The following is a 13,546-nucleotide window of genomic DNA, read 5'->3' as shown; positions in this document are numbered from 1 at the left end:
GATGGAGAAAGTTATGTCTGAGTAATCTTGAATGTCACCACATATCCCTCACACCTCACTGTGAACCCTGTCATTATCTCCACTAGTAAAAGAGAGGACAGACTTGTGGAGCTGGAAAGAACTGAGGCAGATATGCTATCGGGAATGGCGGTGTCTTAATAATAAGTTTGCAGCGATGTAACTGTGCATGTACATTCCACCAAACTCTTAAAAAAAACAAAAAAAACAATCAGGTGTGCGTGACTTTAAAAATTAAGGCAGCCTTGAAACTGTGTACACGAGAGAGGACATGACTAACCGACAGTGACCTTAGTCTCTTAGCAAAAGAAAGCCTCAAACACATGTTTGCTTAGAAATGTAACCGAATTCTGGAGGAAGAAAACGGATGGCAAAAGGTGAAATCATGAACATGGCTGGTATGGCTGACAAAGGATCTTTATCAGAGTTTGATATTTAAAAAAAAAATAAGAAAAAAAGTTTTCAATTTGGAATTTAGATTTACATTTGCTGAAGAACACATACAGACAGCTGTTTCACATAACGTGTTACCAGATTTGATGTCTTTGCTCATGGCTTTGTCCTCTATATTTACATACCGCCTTCACTGTGGAGGACACACATGCCTTTGTATTTCTTTACAGTGTTGGGTGCGAAACCCGCCTGTGATGTTCATCTGTGCCTTCAAGTTTTATGTCAGCATCCTATAACCTAAAACTAACCAGGATGACTGTGACAAATTTGAGAGGAGTATAAATTTCTGCACTTTTTTTTAAACATGTAAAATATTTCACTTTACTTCCCAGCATGTCTTTCAGCTGCATTATAATAGGTTATGTGTTTATTATGGATTACTGAAATCCAAGTTCACAGCAAACTACTGTTTTAACATCACTGAATGCTGGGTTTTTCCCCATTGAGAGAACAAAATACTGCACTTCCTTCACTCTCCCTTCTTCTTTTTCCCCCCCTCTAAATCAAAGTGCTGTTTCTATGGCTCAGAGGATTGGGATGGCTCCAGCAGAGAAACCTCTCCTGAGTGGGGAGTCTGCCCGCTGGTGGGAAAAGCACTGGTGGGTACTTTTCCCAATAAACAAGCTTATGAAAAAAACAAAGCCAAACTAAAGCTGATTATGGATTTCTAAGGGGGATAAAGGGCTTTTCTTTGAGGAGGGGTTGTAATCTGCCCTAATGTTCTCTAAACAAATGGAATAATAATTCTTTTGGCATGAGGACGTGAAATAAGGAAGCTGAGGCTTCGCAGTTACAGAGGGACGGGGGGGGGCATGCAGTTCTTAGAAAAGGATTACACCTAATTACAGATTTCACCAAACATCTGAGGAAAACGTGGCCAGGACTCACACGGAGCCACCGAATATTCACCAAACCACCACATCCAGCTTTCTCCCGTTTCCTCCTACCTTCTTCGAAGCCATCCCTGAAGGATCCCGATCTGCTCATGGTGCGGGTCTTCTCGTCAAGCGACATGCAGGAGTTTCTCAGGCGGTTGTCACAGCAAGGGTCGATAGGGGCATCCTGATTGGTCAGGCTGTTGTTGCGCAGACCACCAAGGTTAATCTGAGCTGATGAGGTCGGGCTTGATGCTGTGAAAATGATATACGGCGATGTAAAAGTTGGCAAGCATTACATTTCTTTGTTACTCATATGTTTAATAAAATCTTATAAAATTGTGACAAAGGACTCTAAGGAAACATTGTCAGATGTGGAGACATACCGAGTTGTCCAAAGTTGAAGCGTGTTCCAGAGGGGGAGGTGAGGCTGGAGCCAGGAGAGAATGGAGAATTGCTGGCTGAGTCCTGCAGGCCGCTGGTGGAGTGGGAGCGCAGCCAATCACGGGCCTCCTCGTGGCCTCGCAGCTGTGGTGAGGGACCATACCTACAGGACGTCAAAGACAAAAAAGGTCAAAGCAGAAGTGAGGACACAGAGCAGAACAGGTCTGTGTTTTTACGGACGAGTTGATCTCGATTTGGATTCTTTTCCCAGATACTTCACAATCAGTGAGATGATTCCTTTTTTTTTTTGCTGAAGCAAACTGATTAATGGCTTGAATTTAGCAACAGATGAATCAGATGCTGAAACAATTTAAAACAACAATGTGCCAACATTGACCGACTTCCAGCTGTGAGAAACATAAACTAGCAGGAAAAAAAAAAGCAGAACAGAAGCCAAAGAAAATTTGAGGCCCACAATCAAGTGTGCTGCATCGAAGCACAGTGACAGATCTGTACGGGGGACAACGCGACATGCCTCTGCACAGAAGCACAACACAACAACAAATGTGCCAAGTGCTAAATTAAAAAGAAAAGCATTCTTGAAAGCGTGACAACAAGCCTCGAAGAGTGAATGTGGACGCAGAACAACAAAAAGAAAGGCGGAGGACAATTTGGCGAACCAGTGTGCAAAAGCGCAACATGACCAGCAGGGGAGTGAATTCAGTACCTGAGTCCCTTCTTAGGCAGAGTGTTTCTACCACAGTGTGGCCCGCTGTGGGAGAGAAACACTTCAGAAGAGGAAAACAAAGGAAGCAAGGAGGCAAGGAAACATGTGTGGCTGCATCTCTCAACAACTACCAAATGATATTATTTCTAGACTGCAAAAAACATCCATCTTTCCATGTTGAGTCATCTTTTTTTTATTTTTTTGGACACATATGATCTTTCTCTTTTTTTTTAACCATAGAAAAATCCAAAAACTTTCATTTGAATCCATTTAAATTTCATTTTTCAGCTTTTCTGTGAAAAAGAGTTTAAAGACTCAGAAAGATAAATAAAAATAATGATCTGAGATTGATATTTTTGCAGTGAAAACTCAAACACAACCTAAGCTCATGCTGGCATCTCTGTACTCAACCACAAGGTGGCGATAAGTGAACAGTCATAACAGACTAGAAGCTGTCCGCGAAACAAAAACACTGAAGCTGCCAACATCCACACAGACAACCTCACATATGCACTCTGACACACACAACCATTCACACAGGAGCTAAAAAACAATATCCACACAAACCACCACACAGAGCGACACGTTTCAAACTAAAACCACAAAATACTAACTACCGCACAGAGGGACTCTCTGAGGTTATTGGTGGTGCTCTCTGTGTGACAGCAGGTGGTGGTTTAGTAGGTAAATCCACAGCTGTTTCACCAGAAGCCTAGCATTTGCATACAGGCACATTTTACCTGTCCTGCCTCCGAGGTAGGGTGTTTCGGCTGAATATAGGGCTAGCAGAGGGGGAGGAGAGGGGACTGATGGAAGACAGGAAGGAAAAAAAAAAAAAAAAAAAAAACAACAGACACAGAGAAAGAAAGTTTTTAGAAAATAACGCAAATGAAGAAATGTTTAAGAACAGATCAAGTACATGACTCTTCACCCGCAAAGCTAATAAGAAAACTCAACGAGGGTGATGTCACCTCCTTAAAGCTTGAACTTCAGATGCTATTAAGTTTCCTCTGTGTCATTCCTGTCACATTACAAAGTCAACCTGTCAGGATGGAATCTGCTACAATGACCACAATTACTGTATAATCAGCTGAGGACGCCACGGGATTATGTTTCTGCTCGAGTGCAGACAGAATGGCAAACAAGAAGTGACACCTCATCTTGATTCTGAGTTCTATAAAAGGTAGCTGATGTCAAGTCAACAGAATGTTGGACACAATAGATCTTAGAATAAAAGAAGACTTCAAGTGCTCACTAGAATTAAGCATTATACAAGCCATTTTTTACTTAACCTACGCTTTCATATGTAAAAGGAGCTTTTTATTTGCGTCATTAGGCCATGACCATTTTACATGAAGCATGCATTTTTTATTACCCTTCAACTGCTGTTTGCAGCTACAGTGGTCATTCATTAATAGCTGGATTCAACTGGATTGTATTATTTTACTACAATTACTGTCTTATTTGTCCTTTTAACTAACTCAACTCTTTTTAGTTTTGCTATCTTAGCTTTTAGAATAATGAGGCACTGATCTGACTGAGAAACTCAGGCACACTGCAAGGTCATGAGATAACTAACCTGCTTTACTGTCTTTTTTAACATAATGTACCAAAAGAACATTAGAACTCAAAACTAGTTAACACCATAAACATTAGTAAAGTGCTTACAGAGGTAACAGTTAAGAGGACTTCTACACAATCTGACTTTTTTTTCTCCTTAGGTTAACTGTCATTAATGTGAAATCTTCTGCAAAAATCAACCTGATGAATGTAAAATATTAAAGAGCTCAATGTTTGATCATTCTTAGGAAATGTGTGTCCTAACCTTTCAGACATGCCGGTCTTGACACTTCCAGTGCGACCAAGAGCGGACAGCGTGTCCTCCCTGTGGGTCCCGTGGCCGCCACCTCCGGCACTGCCTAGGCTCATGTCGATGGACTCGCTGCTCGTGTGCATGCTGCTAACAGAAGGGAAACCCACGCTTCCAGCTCCACCGTGTCCACCCAGGGTGCTCTCCCTGCTCTGCACAGAGGAGCTGCTCAGGGTGGTTCCCCACGTCAGGCTGTTGGAGGGGCCGGTGGAGGAGTACACAGAGCCAGGGCTGGAGGCCTGAGGATGATCAAAAATTACATTGACATTAAAGAAAAATAAAATCTGCCTATCTTTTGAAGTGATTATTTTGTGATGTGCAGCAATAAGATAGAGCACTGACACAGTCCAATTAAACACTTGCTGATTTACACATCTCGCAGTCACAGAGTAAGATTATCATATTGGGAGCCATGTTTCTGGCCTAATGGGTTAACCTTAGTTAACCCTGAGCTGATGAGGGAAAAATATATTGATACTTACCTTCTTCTAGGTCTATATTTTATCCCTACAAACTAGCATCTGGCTCTTTAACTGCCAAAAGATCGACTGTGTTAGCCGTGTTTTTACTGAGTGGCCTGTTTTGGCCGAAGACAATGCTACCCTATTATAAAAGCAAACAGACATTTTTTTAAACATGCACCCTCACAACTATACAAGATGTTCTAGTTTTCTCACAGGATGTATATTTATTAGAATAACTGACTATTTACATATCTTCATGCCCAGTGTTTAAAAAGACACGACTGCTACTTTGTAAAAAATGACAAATTGTGACACTTCATGATTCATAACTAATCTGATTAAGCCTTATGAATCATGTGTGAACATGATGGAAAGTTCATGATCCAGCAAGCTCACACATTTGTGCTGTGCTGCAATACGTAGCCTACAGTCAGTCCAACAAGTACACACGCTGCCAGCTTCTACTCCTACTGAACACACCTAACAGCAGTTCGAGGAAATTGCCACATTTGTGGCATTAGTAAGGTGAGAACAAAAATCATCTCTGTGTCCCTGCCAAAGCCTTGTAGTAGTTCTACAAAAATATCTCACGTGCTTAACACACATCTGGATCATTGCTGAGCTCAGAGGCACATAACCATTTTGAATCTAAAAGCCGAACCTGACCTTCTTGTTTGGCAGCCAACCAGAAATCGCAAAGCTAACATGTGCAGTCGCTGTAGCATTAACTCTAAAGACCAGGTGGATGTCTGTGCCAAATTTCATGGCAACCCATTTAACTTTGATAGTTCATGTAATCCCTGATCAAGCACGGAGGAATAGGCACGTCTTCTGATTTTGGAACTGCCTTCAAAACCAGATGGTACTTCTCAAAAGGCCTAACAAACTCTTTAAATTCATCCTTTGTACTCCATGAATTCATTAATTAATACCTTGTCATACTGCAAACATGTTTCTTATTTTTGTATAGTTGCCTTTAAACCACAAAACAAACCAAGTACATACTTTGGCTCTTTTTATGGTAACTAACAAGTGGTGAACAGTTGGAGAACTGTACAGCTACATGTAAAAGTACAGCTAATGAATAAGTGGCTGTTCCCTTGACAGATCTAAAATTGACATCTACTAAAATCAACTAATATCCAGTCTAGTCCAGCGATTTTAAAAGTTAACCTTTGGACTGATAGCACCTATAGTGTATAAATGAAGTTCTTTCTGTAGAGAATAAAGAATACAACCTTAAGAATCTTCTTGATAGATGTAATATTTTTTATTTCACTGATATTCTAATCCAGTGTCTCCATTATTTACGTCCTGCTCACCTGCTCGCTGCCCAGTGTGCCTGTCCCCGATCCAAGTGCCCGGCCTCCAAACAGGTGACTGCTGGTTTCGTTGTCCAAGCAACTTAGTCCTCCATCGGGAGACTCCAGCACTGTAGCCACGTGGTTCATGGTAGCATGGGGGTTGGAGATAACAGTAGAGTTCTTCATGCTTTCAGCTGTGGTCACTGGTGCCTGTTTACTGGGCTTTCCACCAAATAATCTGTGGTAAATGTGGAAGAGGCAGAACACCTAAAGTGCTTGTAGTAGAGCAGGAATTGTGCAATCTTGTATTTGTAATCAACAAATTCACAATTATCATTGCATAAATAATTCAATCTCGATTTCTGTATACGGCACCAAACCATAATCACCCAAAGGTGCTTTATATTGTGAGATAAAGACCCTACAATAATACAGAAAAAACTAACAATTATAAAAGCCCCTATGAGCAAGTACTTGGTGAGAGTGGGAAGGAAAAACTTCCTTTTAGCAGGAAGAAACTTCTAGCAGAACCAATTAAAAAAAAGTAGCATATTAATATTAATAGAAAATAGAAAAAGGAGTAAAATGTTTAGAGAGTACCGTCATTCTATTTCATGTTATTACTCTGAAATTTACTCTGGAAGCATCAGGCATTCACTGAATTAAAAAAAACAAACCTTAATAAACATATGAATAAATCAATACACTGAACTAAAGCTGCCAAAGCTAGAAAAGAAGTCAGTTTGATCTTACAGGTAAGGACAAAAAGCTGTGTTGTACTTCAGAGCACCGTATTTATAATAGAAGATAAAAGGTCTAAAATGTGACAGAACAACCTTTTTTTTTGTTGTTGTTGTTTTTTTCTTTCATCAATACCTTAGTTTTATAATCACTGAAAGCTGAAATATAAAACTAAAATTAGATTACCTGGACAGCCTAGTTTGGAGCTGTGGCAGGATTAAAGTGTTAAATGGAGCAGCAAAGTGATTTAAAAGTGCTTTTTTTTGCCAAAATTTCAACTGTATTCATTTCAACTCTGTAACAAAGAGGACAGTAGCAAAACCGTAGCCAGTATAGAGTCAGTCTTCGAATCCGAGACAAGGCCAGCACACACACAACTCTCTCCTCTTTCTACGCTAATCTCTGGTTAGATTTAAATGGCAGGCAGCGGTGACTGGAGCCGTGGTAGGCGATAATAGCAGCACAGTCTCTTTGAAGAGTTATCACTCCCTCACATTAATGAGGGCAGAGAGCTGAGGTAAGACTCAGCTTCCATTACCCGGTGCCACACCCTACACCCCACACCACCAAGGCTGAGGCTTGGCAGCTGATCAGCCGAGCTCAAGGTCTGATTCACAATGGCCTGATTTAACCTCTCAAAGACTGTAACAAGTCTACACATGTGTTCCTTACTCACCACTACTTATCATTTACTGTGAGTTCATGATTACTGCCTTTAAAATGGTCTTCAGTGTAAGTGTGTGTGTGTGTGTACTGCATGCGGGTAAAGTCAAGCCCATACAAGAGGGCCCCCACAGAGGGTGGCTCATCACTTAGCTGTCAGTGTGTCTGCAGGATTACTCAGCATACAAACGATGGTTTCTAAGTGTGTGCGTTTGTGTGTGTGTTCACCTGCGTAAAGTAGGTGAAGAAACCTGCTGTCTTCCTGTCAGAGGAACAGTTGCTGCTCCTCCGCTCTGCATCGCGACCCCACTCCTGAGGTTGTCAATCTCAGAGACACCTTTTTCCCGATCTGTCTGATTGGCCAGCAGGCTTGCTGAGCCGTTGGCCTTGGCTATGCTGATTGAGTTTTTCCCGTGAGACGTGACAGAAAGCACAGCGGCTTCAATGCTGCTGGTGGAGGAGCGGTTTCCATTGCGGGCGGCTGCTCCGGAGCGGCTGGGTCTCGGCAGGCTACGGTACTGCAGTGTGGAGCGGGCGCTCATCGGGAGGAAACCGTCATCATGGTGTCCTAACACTGTGCCTCCATCCTGCCCGCCAGCCTTCAACCCTCCGGACAATGAGCGTGCCCCAGATTTAGGCATCTTCCCCAGTGTAGCCGAGCCGCTGGTGATGGTGGCACCACTGGCGGTAACCATTGTTACCATCCCATGGCCTTGCTTCTTGAAGCCAAAGGTGCTGGTTGGGGTGCGTGAGGTCAGTGCATGCGTCTGTGTGTGGGGCTCTGAGACGGTGTTTGGGAGTGTGTGTGTTGTCGGTGTGCGGCTAGTGGGGATCGTCTGTTTTTTGGCCTCATCACCACTGCTGCGCCCAGCATCCGAGGGTGAGCGATGAAGGCCGTTGGAACGAGGAGAGAGACGTCCTTTTTCTGACACCTTAACATCATCTGTCTTACCTGCAGGACACAGAATGAGACATCAGAAACACGGGATTTCAAACTCTGACTTGACATCTCATTTTTTTCAATACAGTGACACTTGTATCTATAAGATGTGACAATTTGTCCTTATGTCTAAAAGTTTATTTGTCACACATGACTTTAATTATCTTTTTTTTTTTTTAATTATCAGTGCTGGATGATCATGTTACCTGAACTGTGGGTCTTGTGGCTCACTGAACCAGTGGAGCCTGTGCTACTGATGCTTTTAGTCCGGGGTGACGTCACCCCCACCTGAGTGCTCATGCCTCTCCTCCAGGAGCCAGTATGGGAGACGGAGGGAGTCTTTCTTCCTGAGCCACCCTTGTCTGACTCATCAGAAATGTCGGAGGGGTTCCGACGGCTCCATTTGGAACCCGCTTCCATCCTGACCCCGCTGTCTGAACGTCCGTCTGGCCTCTTGACCTCGTCTCCAGACCAAGTCTGGTGTGCCGGTGTTGAGGCTGAGTGCTTCTCTGCATCCGTTACAGGCTGGGAAGACATACAAAGATAGTCAGATTTACTGCAGTTGTAGAGAATGTGGCTCTAAAAAGCACTCTGTTATGACCAAAGCCATCATGCTGGTTAAAGCTACCAGCATTTACGCCGTCATCACCACCTGTGCAGCTGTCCGAGAACATCGGGGCTTGAGTAGACTCGAGCATCTCGAGCACTAACAGCTAAAATGCAGCTTATACACTTTTCTACCTTTGCTTTGTCAAGCAGTTCATGTTTTTGAGGAAGGTACTTCTTTTTGAAATTTTCTGAAGCAAGATGCAAGTCTTTTAAAACTCTGATAGGTGATCATCGAAATCATGCTGACTGATTAGGCTTTACCATTTTCAATTTGCTGTTACAGCTCAGCCTTAATATGTAAATTAGTAAAGGAAAGATGACAGCAGCTTTAAAGTAGATTCTGCAGCTTTCCAGACAACAGTACAAAAACGCAGCTCTGCTCACAGACCTTAAAAAACATCCAGCCAATATAGGATTCCTCAAGAACAGATGACACACACTTAATTAATCTGGCTGCTGCACTAAGAGAAAGACCTCTTTGTGCACACCTTTGTTTTTCCTTCACCTCTGCCTCTGAAGCAATAACAGACATGCGTCAGCCACAACACGCTGTGTGTGTGACATAAACATGTGAGTCAGTTGTTAATATTCTCATTTCATCTCTCAACTTCCTGAACCTTTAGTGGCTCAAAATCACTATTTAATGGTTTAAAGCTAGTGTCAACACCAGCTTTAGCTTTGAGAGTTCAGAGATGTGCCGAGGAATGCTGGGACAGACACAGTTAGAAAAATAATTGAAGTAGAGCAGACAGATGCTCATTCAAATCAATCAAAATAAAAAATAAAAAATCCAGGCCATATGAGGCCCTTCACAAATTTTCATCTGGCTCACATTTTAAAAGATAGAATATGTTAATTTTGGCTCAGAGAGTTACATACACTCCCCGCTAATGCCAAACTAAACGGACAGGCACATCTCCACTGCACCTGAAGATTAAAGAACACAAGAAAAAAGCAAAGTTCATTCTGAAGGCAGATCATTTCAACTCAGGTGGGAGACTGAGTATGTTTTTATAGAGTGTACAGAGAGGCCTGTACGTCCATTGGCCATCAGACAGTTTCTAAATTAAAAAAAAATTAAAGTCTTGGTGTCATTTTGAATCCACAAAGCAGCAAAGATATGGAGCCACAGATGGAAACAAAGGCTTCAGAAAGTTGTTAAACTCAAAGGAGGCATGCAACTACAGCAGAATGTTTCCAACCTCAGATACAGATGGTTTCATATTTATGACTAGCGTCAAGACAGAAGGTTAGGCTATAGATTACAGGTTTGTTAAGACTTGTAGACATGTGTGCAGCAAAAACAATAAAGACTCATTATTTCTATTTTCATATAAAGACTATGGTTTTATCAAATGCAAAAAGCTCTAAACACTCTTAAAAAGACTGCAGTATTCTTGAGTGTGTAGTCTCACCTGTGTACTGAGGCTCTTGCGCTGTGCTGCGGGGGTGTTGGCGTATGAGGAGATGGAGGAGCTGGTGTTGATGTCATCTGTGTCGATGTTGTCGCTGATGCCACTGCTCACAGAGCTGCTGTCGTCCCAACTAGACACACACACACACACCAGTACAGGAGGAAACGCTCATTTTAAATAGTGCCTCTTCCAGAGTGAAGACAAAAAGGAAGACAGCAGAACTTGGAGACACCAGACTGAGCTGTGATGCTTCTTATCCTATGAATACAACACTGCTCACCATCAATGTGACACCTAAAAGTAATTATTCTGTTCCCTTTCCCCCCATTTCCATATTTCTTTTCAGGCACAGACGCACAGAACTTTGAGCACTGCTAAACGGAAATAAATGTTCAGAGCTGCCTCGTGATTTATATTCATTGAAACTGAACTGAATTCAGTGTGGGTACACGCACATAAACAGGCTGAATGGGGTTGTCTATCACACGAACAAAGGCGCAATGGAGGGGTGACATCATGGTGTGCTTGTGTGTGTCTGAACTGTTCAAACAGACCCATCTGAACAGGATATTTGTAAATATGTGTGTGTGTGTGTGTGTGTGTGTGTGTGTGTGTGTGTGTGTGTGTGTGTGTGTGTGTGTGTGTGTGTGTGTGTGTGTGTGTGTGTGTGTGTGTTGCTTAGAATCTGTGGGGGACAGGAAACCCAGCCAGTTGGCAAACATCACTCTGAAAGGACCAGGGGGAGGCGAATGGTGATGGCCGGTGCAGGGTTTGCTGGATCAGAACACACACGCGCACAACTCTTGTCAAGTTGTCACTTGCATTTTTAAGACTCATCTAAGACACATGCTTGTCTCAGTATATTGTACATTTCATCTCCAAATAGTCTGTCAGATAAATCTGTTATTACCTAAAATGTTCTGTTTCTAAAATGAAGTAAAACCAGAGAATTTGTAAACTATGAAGGCTGTGCTGTATATGATTTGAAACAATACAGGTTAAATTTGGATTTCTTTGAGGAGTTTGAATGTTTTTCTGCAGCTTTCCCTTAACAAAATGAGCAAAACTCCTCAATTCAACAATAGTGTCTGAACTTAAGCACCAACACAAGAGCTTTGTTTCATTAAGGGTACATGTTTGAAAGACCACCAAAAACCTAAACTCAAATATCCCATCGTTTATTTTCTAACTGCTCCAATTCCTCATTCATCTTGCAGTCTTGATTTTTATACAACATTACTGCTCAGTGGCTAACTTGGAAGTCCGCATGAAAACACATAATTATGGCCTTAAAAAAAAGAGAAAACTAAACAAAAACAAAGCATTTTCTATGGCAAAAATCCCAGACTCAGATTGCCACCGAAACCTAATCAGCTGTTTCTTGGCAGACTCTAAACAAAATACATCTGCTGCTTTTGGAGCAACCTTGCTAACAACCTGAAACAGAGACAGGGGAAAACACAACTTCCTTCTGGGATCACCGGCACAAGCAGAGTGAGTAGAGGCATTGGCTTTCAGAGTTGAAAGCATCCGTAAAGCAAACGAGCTGTGAGGTGCATAGAGACTGAGAGTGACCGCAACCGGTTCAGCTCATCCACACAGCCACAGGGGAAATTCCCACACACATGAATGCAAGAAAAAAAAACCCAAAAAGGAAATAAAGATAACATATGTAATCTGCAATGGCCTCAACACTCTCAACAAATCATAGCTGTCAGTGCTAAAAGGACAAACTTTCTACTTTCTTTTATGCGTTTGTGCGCGCACACAAAGACAAGAACACACATAGGTATCTACCTGCTCAGGGTGCCTGGGTTGCTGTGGGAAGCAGAGCGCTGCGGGAAAATGCCGAGCTGGACAGAGAGCTTCATGACTCCATGCCGCTGAGAGAGTTCACGCAGCCAAATATCTGTCCCACTCCCTCTCTGTCTGTCGCTCTCTCACTCTGAGCTTCCTCAATGTCTCTCGCTCCCTCTCTTGCCCTGGCAAAGTTCCTAGATTGAGCTCCTTTGTCACTCGTTGCGCTGATGCTTCACCCCTCGGGGACTCTTCGTCTCTCTCTGGACTAACAGAGAGAGAAACCTGTAAGGAGGGGGGGGGAGAAGGGCCTGCCCTACTGCTGGTAACATGAGCTTCCCCCGGGACTTTTAACCACTTCACTGCTGCAGCCGCACCACTAAAGAGTGCACACTGAAACACACCCCAAGCCCTAAATAAGCCACTTCAGCCTGATGAGAATCAAGAGGCAACAAAAGTCAAAGCTGCATGATCACAGACAAAGTCTCTAAAAACTAAAGGACAATCCGCATCCCACTGCTGCTTTTTAGTGTCTTTCCCAGCCATGGCTTATGCCTGTGTGTGTGTGTGTGTGTGTGTGTGTGTGTGTGTGTGTGTTTGTAAGACTGCAATTTCCCAGACAGATCCACCCTGACCAGCTGACAAGCCAGTGCTAATTAGAGATCAGGCCAAGCGGCGTGGCTCAGCCCACAGCCTCCCGCTGGCAAAGCAACCTGCCAGTTAACAACCACTGAGCCCTTTACAGCCAATCACAGGAGACAGAGACAGGGGGAACCGGTGCCAAACACAGGCCAATGAGGTCAGCATTTAATAGATCATCACACTGAGGGTATGATGTGATGTACTCCTAACTCTTCCAGTTTACCCAAATCACAAAATTATACATTTTCTCCTCTTAACCTTTTACAGGATCAAGTCATGTAGAAAATTTCGGGATTTTTAGATTTCTTCCTCTAATATAATATAACAGAAGCAAGCGGGATAGGCTATGGAAATGAATTGAAAAGTGACTCTTACATGCAGTGGAGTTTGCAGTTAAACTGTGTGTGCAAGTTTGTCATTCATCGGGATGACATGCGGCTACACTGTGTCACTCTACAAACCAGTCAAACAGGACAGAATTGAAGAAAGAAAGTGACCTAAATCAGGAGAGAGCGAGAACCCTCGTCTCGAACCAGGTCCCTTTAGAAAGCTTTAGCTTTTCCAAAGGGGTCAGAGTTCAGAGGTCAAACCTCCAAAATTCCTTAAAGAGAAAAGCAGAGAGGGGGAGGCAAGAGGACGAATGA

At 42.8% G+C, this 13,546-nt stretch overlaps 1 protein-coding gene across 7 annotated transcripts in view; it reads right to left on the bottom strand.

Annotated features, from left to right (window-relative positions):
- The window catches only part of nav2a (neuron navigator 2a), a 209,517-nt gene that overhangs the window by 15,642 nt on the left and 180,329 nt on the right, over nucleotides 1-13,546 (bottom strand). For 4 of the 7 annotated variants that reach the window (XM_039603162.1, XM_039603206.1, XM_039603347.1 and 1 more), the window contains 9 exons: nucleotides 10,464-10,593; nucleotides 8,646-8,964; nucleotides 7,728-8,451; nucleotides 6,114-6,333; nucleotides 4,283-4,566; nucleotides 3,198-3,263; nucleotides 2,458-2,502; nucleotides 1,733-1,893; nucleotides 1,419-1,601 (listed from right to left, as the gene is read on the bottom strand). In XM_039603162.1, the coding sequence (XP_039459096.1) occupies nucleotides 1,419-1,601; nucleotides 1,733-1,893; nucleotides 2,458-2,502; nucleotides 3,198-3,263; nucleotides 4,283-4,566; nucleotides 6,114-6,333; nucleotides 7,728-8,451; nucleotides 8,646-8,964; nucleotides 10,464-10,593 (2,132 nt within the window). Of the gene's footprint in view, nucleotides 1-1,418; nucleotides 1,602-1,732; nucleotides 1,894-2,457; nucleotides 2,503-3,197; nucleotides 3,264-4,282; nucleotides 4,567-6,113; nucleotides 6,334-7,727; nucleotides 8,452-8,645; nucleotides 8,965-10,463; nucleotides 10,594-12,260; nucleotides 12,775-13,546 lie in introns of those variants that run through there. The other 3 variants (XM_039603382.1, XM_039603226.1, XM_039603266.1) reach the window with 3 other exon arrangements.

The sequence above is a fragment of the Oreochromis aureus genome, linkage group 1 (genome assembly GCF_013358895.1).
Source record: "Oreochromis aureus strain Israel breed Guangdong linkage group 1, ZZ_aureus, whole genome shotgun sequence".
NCBI classification, from domain to species: Eukaryota; Metazoa; Chordata; class Actinopteri; order Cichliformes; family Cichlidae; genus Oreochromis; species Oreochromis aureus.
The sequence above is the reverse complement of the archived record's forward strand: the minus strand, read 5'-3'. Positions and strand labels throughout refer to the sequence as shown.